Here is a 12,695-nt window from a genome sequence, read left to right on the forward strand (position 1 = left end):
AAAATTCCATGTAATGAGAATATATGCGCTACTGACTCATAAGACCGGACACTTCCTGATATCATAATGATTATGAGGTGGTGAAGTGCCTGAAAATATCTCGGACTTTTTTCCCAAAACAGATTCCGTTTACCTTTTCCGGTTCTCAACGCCAGTCTCGAAGAGGAATTTCGATAGAAACAGGGGAAAAAACTGTTAAGGAAAACCGTAAAATCGCTTTGTTTTTCTGCAAATCTTTCCTGGGATCTAAAACAGGTCTCTATCGTAACAAACCCTCCAGCAGACAGAGGTACGTTCATCCTGACTCTGCAGCACAGACGTACATTATCATAACAAAAACAGGGCTGGAAAAAGTGACTGTAGCTGACGGAGTATTGATCATTGCAACGGGCCGTCTCCTTTAAGCCCAGCGTTTAATTTGTTCTTGCTCCTTTAAAAGCAGAAGTTTGTGGTCACCCCTGGCTGCTTACCGTAAACATTGAGTCTGGCGGAGTGCGAGGATCTGCCTGCCCTGTTCTCCGCGGTGCACGTGTACTCCCCACCGTCCTCCACCATCACGTGGCTGATGTTCACATGGCTGATGACGTCCCCGTGCACTGTCACATACTGGCCAATCACGAATCTGGAAAACAGGCCACAAGTTTGCACTGTCAGAACCTCATATTTCGTGTCAGAGAATCAAGATTATTTGCAAATCACAAGTCTTTTAACTGTGCAATGGATTTGAGGCACACAATGCTTTTGAGCCACTGACCCTCCATTCAGTTTTAGTTCTGAACCGTTTTATAACAAGTAGAGAAGGTGCTTGTAAAAATATTTATTTTCTTACGTTAACAGTAAAATCTGATAACAGAACTTCCAGTCCCACTTATTAAATCCAGACTGCAATTCGGCAGTCTAATAAAGCCTCGGTTCAGAAAAACCAAGGCTTAAGATATAGGCTACTATGTACAATAGGTAAAACATGTTACATGTTACATGTACGGAGCGGAATTAATATGGAATGGAATGGAATTAACTAGTCGTGAAGTCAAACAGAAGTGGCTCAAAACCATTCGAATAATGTTCGTTATCAGTTAGCTGAACTCGAGTATAAAAAATTCTGGTTCTAATCTATTGCGCCCTCTTTTAACGGAGCTAAGTTGGCTTTTTCTGTAGGCTAAGGACTAACAACGGAAACTCGTAAATGAAGTGGAAATCCTGTTTATATATTTTACAGTCTTAGAAAAAAGTTTTGTCGCACAGATACTTCATAAGTCCAGAAAGAAGGCAGTGCACATGATCAGAGAATGTGAGTCACAAGAGAAGGACTAGTTGAGGTCATAAAATTAGTTGTTCACACCTGTGGAGTAACGGTCAGAGCGTCTGGCCGCGAAATCAGGTGGCCCGGTTTTGATTCCCGGTCGGGGCAAAACATCTGGTTGAGGTTTTTTCCGGGGTTTTCCCTCAACCCAATATGAGCAAATTCTGGGTAACTTTCGGTGCTAGACCGCGGACTCATTTCACCGGCATTATCAGCTTCATCTCATTCAGACGCTAAATAGCCTAAGATGTTGATAAAGCGTCGTAAAATAACCTACTAAAATTAAAATTAGTTTTGTTCCGTTGTACGAGTATGTCTGATCATGCCCACTGCCTCCTTTCTAGGACTTATAAAGTGCGACAAAACTTTTTTCTAAGACTGCACATAAAGAAAACCATAAGGTGGAAACCCTTTATATATATATATATATATATATATATATATATATATATATTGTACACAAATAGGTAGTGTGCATAGAGGAAAGTTTAAACAGAAAGAAAAATGCAAAATGACAAGTTGACACTTCATGTGCTTCACATGAATTCGTATTTTTTTTATCGTACTGTGAATGGTATTAGTTTTTAGCGTCGATGTAATAGGCGAAAGCGAGATGGTATTCTGACTAGATGAGTTTGGGGATTCTCCGTGGTAATATGTGTCATTTACGTTACAGTTGAGAAAGTCTCGGAAAATACAAACCCACATATATACGAGTAAGCTGCCCAAGCGTGATTCCAACGTACGCAAGAGCACAGTAGATCGTAGCTCATATCGCTCTATTTACCCACCCCAATCGAAGTTGTTGAATGAAACCAACACCATATTTTGTGATGAGGGTTATAACATTTAACCTGTACTGAATCGAACTACGAAATGAAACTACATTGCGTTGATCGTATATACATTTTATATTCATGAGTGGATGACTGTACAAACTGCTTTTCAATGTATATGACGTCAGTAAGGGATTAAGTTGGTTTAAAATCGGCTCTAGATTGGATGCATATTAATTCATTTGATGGAATATGGAAACAAAGTAAATATGTGATGATTTGAGCTTTAAATTGCGGAAAGAATAACACATTATGAAAGTCAAATTACGACCAGTTATTTCTTTACTAATTAAAAATAAATACAGATTGTGAAGTACAGATTTGATTTTTACTTTGCCTCTCAGTTGATATGTTTCATTTAAATTTTAGTTTAATATAGACCGACATAATATTACTCTCCTATAGTTTCGAATGTTGTTTTGGAAAATGCGTATTAAAATTTGTGTTATTTACATCGTAAGAAATTGTTAACTTACAGGAATTGCCTGGGAGGACAACACATGGATTACAAAGCAGATGATAAGTCTTCAATTAAAATGGTAAAGATGAGATGAGTAGAAACACCTCTCATAAGGCTTTAGATCAACTATATTGGGGCTGAAAGAAATCTACTTGTAGCTTATATTAGTCACTGTATTAAGATTATGATTATAATAGCAAAATAATAATAATAATAATAATAATAATAATAATAATAATAATAATAATAATAATAATAATAATGATAATAATTGGAGAATGATGGGTTTCCAGTGAATGACCTGCCCTTGGGCAGAACATTATGCATAATAATAATAATAACCGGTATTATTATTATTATTATTATTATTATTATTATTATTATTATTATTATTATTATTATTATGCATAGTGTTCTGCCCAAGGGCAGGTCATTCACTGAAAACCCAGCATTCTCCAATTTGTAATACCGGTAATAATAATAATAATAATAATAATAATAATAATAATAATAATAATTGTCTATTATTATTATTATTATTATTATTATTATTATTATTGGTTTGGTTATGTTTAACCTGTAAGTGGTGAGGTATTTTTCTAGTCACGTAACTGGTGAGATGGGGATTGCACTTACCCCAACTTAGAAACTTGTATCGTAGGTCTCAGATAATCAAACTGAATTTTTTATTTATATAATCAAGTAATTTTATTTGTTTTAACTAGGTTTTCTTCAAAATTAGGGAAGCAGGCAGCATAATAAGCAATGAAAAAGAAAAAAAAAATATCTCCGCACATTACCTGGAGCAGGCTTCTTTTCTTACAACGGCTGGGGTACTCACAGTCACCACCTCACCAATGACGAATTAATGTTACTATTGAAACATATTTTCGTAAGTTTTTCATACATTTTATAATATCTTTTAAGTATAAAATTTAAGAATAATTTATGACTCTAATATAATGTCTGCATATAGAGTGTTAGTTGGGAGGCTGGAGGAAAAAAGACCTTTGGGGAGGCCGAGTCGTAGATGGGAAGATAATATTAAAATGGATTTGAGGGAGGTAAGATATGATGATAGAGACTGGATTAATCTTGCTCAGGATAGGGACCAATGGCGGGCTTATGTGACGGCGGCAATGAACCTCCGGGTTCCTTAAAAGCCAGTAAGTAATTAAATAAGTAAGTAAGTAAGTAAGTAAGTAAGTAATATAATGTCTCATTGGGGCGGCACTGACATAAAACGTATTATTATTTTAAAAGTTATCTATGTCGTTAAATATCAGTCCTATAAAACTTTTGCGTGGAATAAAACTTGTCACAAACATGCTTTAAAGAAACTTTAGTTATGCAACATTCTCCTAAAAATCGCGAGATATTTCGGTTTATTTACTCCAGGCTCCCTTATAACAACTCTTTCAAAGAAAGTAGTATTCTGGATGCCATTTAGCCTAAAATATAAGTGGGAATTCACTTATTTTACATACTAATTTTCATAGAAATCGGTTCAGCCATTATCGAGTGAAAAGGTAACAAACATATGTACAGACATAAACAAAAATAAAAAAAAATGCGATATTGAGTCTTAGGATAGTTCATTATAATATAAAACACCAATTATTTTTGTAAAAATGGAAATCACCAAAAAAATTAGGTTATCTACAGTATTATTATTAGTATAGATACGTTATCACTTTCTTTAGTTTGCTCTATAACAAAGAATAATTGAATACCCCCGGAATAAAGGTAGGCTATAAGCACATAGGGAAACCATTCACCATATACCCTTATTCCGGGGGGTAATGGTAAGTACGAATCGTTTCATTTCTGCTTTTGCTACGTTAACTGGATGATGACATATCAAGCATATGGACAGGCATCTAAACGTATCTAGAGGGCAGCTATAATTGATAACATGTGCGCAAAGCGGTCTAATCCTCATTTTTTAAATAAAAATTGAATTTTTTAAATGCTGTAAGACCAGGGCAATAAACACAAGAACCTTGATGGGATATATTCAACCTTCACGACGCTTCCTGTTGTTAGACTACTCATAAATAGTACCCCTTGCAGCCAAGAGATATCAGCATAAATCTAGAAATTTTCCATTTTGAGAGATAGGTCCTTTTTGCGCAACATGTCTTCAATTGCCTTTCAGAGGCTTTAGTTAGTATCTATTCCATCGTGTTTTCGAGTTCATGGCGGTTCGGTACGGTACTGTTCTTTCGTTCTCTGGTAGAGTTTTTTTTTTTTAATTTTCGTGTGTGCGTAGGTTTATATTAGTGATTTTGAAGTGTGTGTTCATCCCAAAGGTTAGAAGAATATATAAATAAAGTGAAAATCTTAAGTGGACTATTATTTTATATTTGATTTCAAGGAGTTGCAACTTCTGTCTTCGTGCAGGCAAGTACTTCTTTCAGATTGAACATGTTGAGATTCATTGTTTCAAATATTGAACAACTTGTTGAAATGAAAATACTCCAAAAATTTCTTAAATCAATAAAATAAATGTTAATAGATTTTTCTTAATTACTGTGAAATGACTCATTTGAAATAACTAATGAGAAACTACATACTTCTCCAATAGAAATTGTGAATTCCTTTAGTGTTTTTATTGTTACAAGCTGGCGGAGAGTAAAACAGTGCAACATGACGCTACCACTAACAAGTGGCATATACGATAAATTCACGTTGCAATTAAAGTAAATAATTACGCTGAAATCCTACTGATTACGTCTTCCTCTGTTTCGATACTAATTTCATATTATATTTAACTTTAATGAGGCTATTAACTGATTATAATATAATGTCCTGTTGTAGTTTACAATGATACTATGTTATAAATGTACAGTACACATATTTGTATATATACATAGGCTACATACATACATACGCTACATACATACATACATACATACATACATACATACATACATACATACAGTCCACACCTGTGGAGTAACGGTCAGCGCGTCTGGCCGCGAAACCAGGTGGCCCGTGTTCGAATCCCGGTCGTGGCAAGTCACTTGGTTGAGTTTTTTTCCGTGGTTTTCCTCAACCCAATATGAGCAAATGCTGGCTAACTTTCGGTGCTGGACCCCGGACTCATTTCACCGGCATTATCACCATTTCATTCAGACGCTAAATAATCTAGATGTGATACAGCGTCGTAAAATAATCCAATAAAATAAAAAGTACATACATTTTTACTTGGTTATTTAACGACGCGGTATCAAATACTCTGTTATGTAGCGTCGATGGGATTTGTGATAGCAAGATGGTATTTGGCAAGATGAGGCCGAGGATTCGCCATAGATTACCTGACATTCGTCTTATTTAGGAGAAAACATACATACATACATACATACATACATACATACATACATACATACATACATATACATACATACACTTTGCTCATACTGTATAACGCGGTGAACCCCCTCCCAGATACAACTGGTTGTTTTTTTTTTTAAGTTTTTCAATTAATGGTTAATATTCACTGTAGTACAACCAGTGATAAAGAAAGATAGCATTTCCGGTGAGGATTTCATATGTATCAGTTTGAGTACAGCTTTCGTGATTCGATTCACTGGATTTATTCACGGTGTAGAAGAATACATAAGGCCATGATTCGTGTTCTCGCAAGCATGACATCTTATTTTAATATTCCTTTCCAGAATACCTGGTTGTGCCACGGGGGACAGTATGGTCATATATTTTGCTGTACTAATGCTCCTTAGCATAACATGTTTAATGAAGTTTGCAGTGACTATTATATTGTACATTATAAACATAAAATAATTATTGAAGTTAGAGATTTGTGTCTTCGAAACTGCAGGGAATTGCAACACACAGATAAAAGTTTCGATGTGCGTAGGTCTACCTTCGGATTTCCTTGCCTTCTGAGGTCATGTAAGTAACGCTTAAACTCACTTAAATACTGTAAGTCATTTACATTACAGTGTTGTAAAATTGAAGTCTGTAATTTTACGGGAGTGTGTCTTCAGAATAAATGTAAAATTGTTTCTATGAACTTTGTTTTAAGATAATGAGTGAATTAGCCTACCTACCGGTAATTATATTTTATTACATTAGAAGTGAGCAGATATTCACATGTAATGTTGGTAGAATACAAAAGGGTGCAAACACACACATACACAAAATTAGACAATAAACACAAAGAATATAACAAATAACAATACAAAACACAAAATAACACGCCAATACAAAACAAATCAAACAGTACAATTACAAAACAATAATTCTGATAATGATGATGATGATGATGATGATTATTATTATTATTATTATTATTATTATTATTATTATTATTATTATTATTATTATTATATGTTGATCGATCCCAGGTGGTGACAATTTTTTTCTCGTTGCCAAACTTTCAGAACGGCCCCGAGATTCACTCAACCTCCAATAAAATTGATTACCGGGTCTTTCCCAGGGGTAAAAGGCGGTCAGAGCGTGGTGCCGACCACACCACCTCATTCTAGTGCCGAGGTCATGGAAAGCATGGGACTCTACCTCCATGCCCCCGAAGTGCGTTCATGGCATCTTACGGGGATACCGTTACCTTTGCCTTTTATTACATGCTGATGGTGAATTATATATAAATTAGATTAGCAAACTTAGAAGTATTAATATAATAGTGTGTATTTAATGATGATGATGATGATAATAATAATAATAATAATAATAATAATAATAATAATAATAATATTAAACAGATACGTACTTAGTATATACAATACTTATAGGTTGCCATATACATTGTTAATTTGTACTAATCATTATATAGTGGGGATGGCGGGTTAAGAACTGGAATACATCTAATCCGCCATGACGTGAGTAGGCCTGCAGAATGATGTGATAGATAGATGGATGGATGGATGGATATAGATAGATATAGATGGATATAGATGAATAGATAGATAAAATGAATAAATAAATGAATAAATAAGTATTGTTCTCTTACTTTCTTGTGGTAAAAGATTTTATGGAATTCATGGTTTTAGAAAGTTACTGAACTGATAAAGCATGCTAGTCATGGAAATGCCATCCGTCAGAATCAGAAAAGTAATCCAATTACTTCCTTACTAACACATTGATTTTTGACAATATTAGACAGTTGTTTTTCGAATCAATTTATTGATGTTGATTCGCCTTCAATTGGTTATCCTAAAATAAAGGTCAGAGCATTGATTAACTGTGTACAATACCGGTACATTTATAAACAGATCAATTCATAACAGACAATATTGGAGCTTGAAAACAGAATAGGCTAATTTTATGACGTTAGAGAGTGAATTCATGTTTGAAATTATTATAAATAGTCGTTTGCAGATATTAAATTTAGTTAAAATCGGTTCGTGCATGTGAGTGATCTGTTTATGCGTTCGAGACCGCATGTCGTAACTCTTGCGACGTTGCTGAGCGACAATGACTACTACTAGGCCATCCATAACATTGCTTATTGACCTTCAGAAGTTTGGGATCCAAGTTTTCCTTGGTTCTCTCTGTTCGCGAACAGCCGTAGGAAGGTAGAAGGGGTGGGGAATGTATAGTAAAGTCACATGTCAGTATCTTCCCACCACCCTATTCACCCTCAAACTTTGTGTGCGTTGTAAAAGACAAGAGGCGAAATTGTTCCCAACTGGTACATTACTTCTGTTGAAGAGTAAAGGAATATTACTTCGAACGAATGAAGCACTAGAAGGAAACACAGGATGTTAAGAAAATGGGTGAATTAAGTTTTACAGAACGTGCGTTACCAGTTCGAAGCCATTTTAGTTACACTGCAACCTCACATCTTAAAAATGTGAGATCTTTATGGCGATTCTGCTGTTAGAACGGATAGGTACTATTGGGTCAGAGGGATGGAGATTCAAACACAGCTGAGCGAAACTAGTGAAGTATTTTTTCCTCTTTTCCATTGAGGAATTTTTAAAGAATAAGTATTTCAAAGCTATAAAAGAATCGATTTAAGGAATTTTGTTTAAATACACGTTTTCGGGTTCCCCGATATCGAAAAAAAATATTTTGATCATGGCGACTGTGTGCAGCGACTTCTTCCGAACTATCGGTCGAATTTTGTTCATGTTCGTTACCTACGAGTCAATTTATCCAGGAATTATTCTCAGTTAAAAATAATTAATGGGGTTTTTGTTTGAAATAAAAAATACAAATGCACTCTCGTTTGTATTTCATATTTCTGATACATAGCTGCGCTCTGTAGTTTTAGGGTCGGTGTGACTAAGAAATTTTCATGATTTTTAGATATACTCAGTCCAGTGAAAGAATAAATTGATGTAAACCATAGAGTCATAGAATATCAATTATAAACCGGACTTTATCACTCTGCCGTGGTTAAATATTCATGACACCATATTTAACAACATGAATAGATCTGAATAATATCCAGAGGAAAAATTGTTCCGGGTGTGTATCGAAACCCGGGACCTTTGGTTAAATGTACCAACGCTCTACCAATTGAGCTACCCGGGAACTCTACCAGACACCGATCCAATTTTTTCTTCTATATTCACAAACCTCAAAGTGGGCTGACAACCGTCAAGCAACCAACATTGAGTGCACACTAACTCTGTGCGACTTAAATTGTGGTTTTCTGTTAACGAACAGTGACGTGTATACCTGAAAGCTTGATTTGCATGAATAGATCTCTTCACATAGCAATAACAGAAGAAAATCGTTCTTCTTTATATACAGGGTGAAAAGTAATTAAACCGACACACTCCGGGAGGTTGTATGGGACACCAGAACAAACTGTTTTCTCTGTCATATTTACCTCAGAGACTTTATTAAGCCAGCAGAAGGCGTATGCGTTCTTCAGTTCATGACGACTCTACAAATTCACATTTTGTTGTACGTCTTCACCCAGTGTAATGCTTTAGTAAACCGGTCTGGTGGCTCGGATATTTGCTGCAGCAGGGGAAATAAACGAATATCCTGAAGTCTTTCACCGCGTTAGGTAATCCATGTCCCGCCGACGTAACCTTTGTGTACAGGTCAATGGAGGTATTTTTGACCATTTTTTGCAGTGATTTTGGTGTGTAAATGTTTTTGAACATCTGTTGTAGTGATTTCGGTGTGTAAAGGTTTCATAAGAGACTCAAGCAATAAAGCATGGCAATGGTTTGTGTTACATTAAGATCTGGTGTCCACGCGAAATACAGTAATGCCTCACAGCACAATATGATATTGGAGAACAGTGTTCGTTTTGATGTCCCATACAATCTCCCGGAGTTTGTCGGTTTAATTAATTTTCATCCTGTATTTATTTTGAAGCTATCTTTAAAAATTTAAAATAAAAACAAAATGAAAATATTTCGCTATGAACATTTTATGGAATAAAAGGAAATTGACAAAATCAGTAAACGGATGATACTTCGAAGAGCCAATCAGGGATCTTAAGACCACGTACAGTACGATTATTTAGTCCTGACAGTCGCCGACAATGTGCGCTTGGGTCAGGCGAGTCCATTAAGTTGGTCGCTTGCATTCAGATTGATCGGATGTCACACATAGGGTAGAGCAATGTGTTTCCGGTACAGTTAAGCTGTACTGCATTCCTTTGCTGACCGCTCGCCCTTATCTCTACTCCGGAGCTCTCCCCACTACTCATAATACTTCACCTCTTTCGCGTCGCCGAGCTGTCAGGACTAAATAATCGGTCTGTACATGCGTTTACATCACTTTATTTTTTTGTTGGGTAGATGTTAGTGAATATATTTTTCCTATAATAAATTATATTTTGTAGTATGTACGACAGACTTGAGTAAGTTTAAGGCTGGTATTCATAGTCGACATTTTCGATTAAAGTGTCCTTTGGAAGACGCATAGTATCACTTTTCCGTTGCACAGTAGACACTTTGGTGCAAAGGAACACTTTGGATGAAGATATATTTCCGACCACACTTTGAGGCGAAAGTGTCACTTTGTAGAAAAATGGCGGACGTCTTGGAAGTTGTCGAATTATTTATTAGAACGTGCGGAAGAGGTGACACAATTAGTGGACAATGTACGAAAGCGCTACATTAGGGATAGGCATAAAGATAATCCCGTGAAATTTTATAATGATATAGAATTAAAAAAAAAAAAACTGTTCCGATTTGATAAAGAAACTGTTATTGAGACTACTCATCTTTTCGATGGCCGGTTGACAAAAACGAATAATAGAGGTTTGCCAGTGCCTCCAATAATACAGTTATTGACTGCATTAAAATTCTATGCTACAGATATGTACCATACATTAATATCTATAATATTATAGTTCAGGTATTTCTGTAGTAACATTCGTATATTTATGAACCTCAATTCGATGAAGTGATATGTAGGTAGATATGCCTAATAACCTATTTTTTATTACTGAAGTGAATTTTTTAACCTAAATAATAATAAACTATCTTCAATCTAATGTAGGCATAACTATCTTAAATTAGCATTGAGAGACCTCACGTGCCTGCCTTCTAAGCAGATTCCATAATTATATTGGGTTTAAAATGACTTTGATTTTTGTTGACTATCTGTATTTTGAGATAAGGTTTACCTTGATGTTGATATAATCATTACTGTTTTGATAATATATATTTTCATGACGGTAAGCAATACATCTGAAATGGCTGCTTCTCCTGAGATACTATCTCTAGTTCATGTGCAGTCATAACCTCACCATGAAAAGAGATCTCATACCATTAGGCCTATTTTGTTTTGCATTGTAGAAAAATTTGGCATTCAAAATATTCCTGAAGAGCAGGTAATAATGGAAACGAGAGAGAGAGAAAATAATAACAATAATAATAATAATAATAATAATAATAATAATAATAATAATAATAATAATAATAATAATAGCAGTAGTAATGTGTTTATTTCATTCTTTTTTTTTTACTTCTATTCACTATTCACGAAAAATACAAAAATGAAAATAAAGGAAATAAAACGATATATCAATGAAGTAGATACGTATAAAACCTAACCTAACGATACAAATTTATATACAAGACTTAACCTACTCAGTCCAACTTAACCTAACTATATAAACTAATAAAAGATATGTACAAAATCTAACCAAACTATATAAATTAGTGGAACGGAGTAAATTAAGCTTACTCCGTGATACTAAGATTAAAAAAAAATAGACTTATTTCATGTATTTCAAAGTGTTGGCACTGAAAACATACAGAGAAATGATCACACAATAACATATTTATTTTGCAACTTGGTATTTTTGTTGTTTAAACAATATAAATAATTTCAAAATAATTGTAAAGAAAACAGGTTACTTCGTGATATTCAGGTTAGTCCGTGATAGTATAGAGGTAACTCCGTGATAGTCAACTTTTGTGTTTCTAATCACTGTCATCTGATATTTCACAATCACCACACATGAAATGAAGTTCACTTATTACATTTTGACACTTTTCGTGGTACCAGACAAGACAAAACTGACACTGGATCCATTTGGCGCCATTTTTCTTCTTTGTGTCTTCCAAATAAAGTCCCCCACATGATCCACAAATGTCTTCCTTTTTATTCCTTGGATTCTTTTTCTGGCCAGTTTTCGAAGTTGACGCTTTTTCCTTTGGTGATAATACCTTACTTGTTGGGTCACCTCTTGGTTTCTTTTGTAGTGAATACCTCAGAAAATGACCTCAGTGTCTAAAGTTTAGAATAGTTGTTTTCCTTTTCTTTACATTAAAAGTCACTGGTTCTAAATGTTATGTTTTATTTAACGATGCTCGCAACTGCAGAGCTTATATCAGCGTCGCCGGATGTGCCGGAATTTTGTCCCGCGGGAGTTCTTTTACATGCCAGTAAATCTACTGACATGAGCCTGTCGCATTTAAACACACTTAAATGCCATCGACCTGGCCCGGGATCGAACCCACAACCTTGGGCATAGATGGCCAGCGCTCTACCAACTCGCCAACCAGGTCGACCACTGGTTCTATATTGTAGGGTAATGTATTTGACGTTATTGTGTGTTTGGAACATTTCAAGTGAAATATCGTTTTAGTGTGACAGACATTTATGAAGACGAATGGAAAACTGACAGACT

The 12,695-nt window shown here is 35.1% G+C and overlaps 1 protein-coding gene across 5 annotated transcripts in view; it reads right to left on the reverse strand.

The window, feature by feature from the left end:
• The window catches only part of Dscam2 (Down syndrome cell adhesion molecule 2), an 828,417-nt gene that overhangs the window by 183,373 nt on the left and 632,349 nt on the right, over positions 1-12,695 (reverse strand). For all 5 annotated transcript variants that reach the window (XM_069845581.1, XM_069845583.1, XM_069845584.1 and 2 more), the window contains exon 7: positions 471-622. In XM_069845581.1, the coding sequence (XP_069701682.1) occupies positions 471-622 (152 nt within the window). The remainder of the gene's footprint in view (positions 1-470; positions 623-12,695) is intronic.

Source organism: Periplaneta americana, chromosome 14 (assembly GCF_040183065.1).
Source record: "Periplaneta americana isolate PAMFEO1 chromosome 14, P.americana_PAMFEO1_priV1, whole genome shotgun sequence".
NCBI classification, from domain to species: domain Eukaryota; kingdom Metazoa; phylum Arthropoda; class Insecta; order Blattodea; family Blattidae; genus Periplaneta; species Periplaneta americana.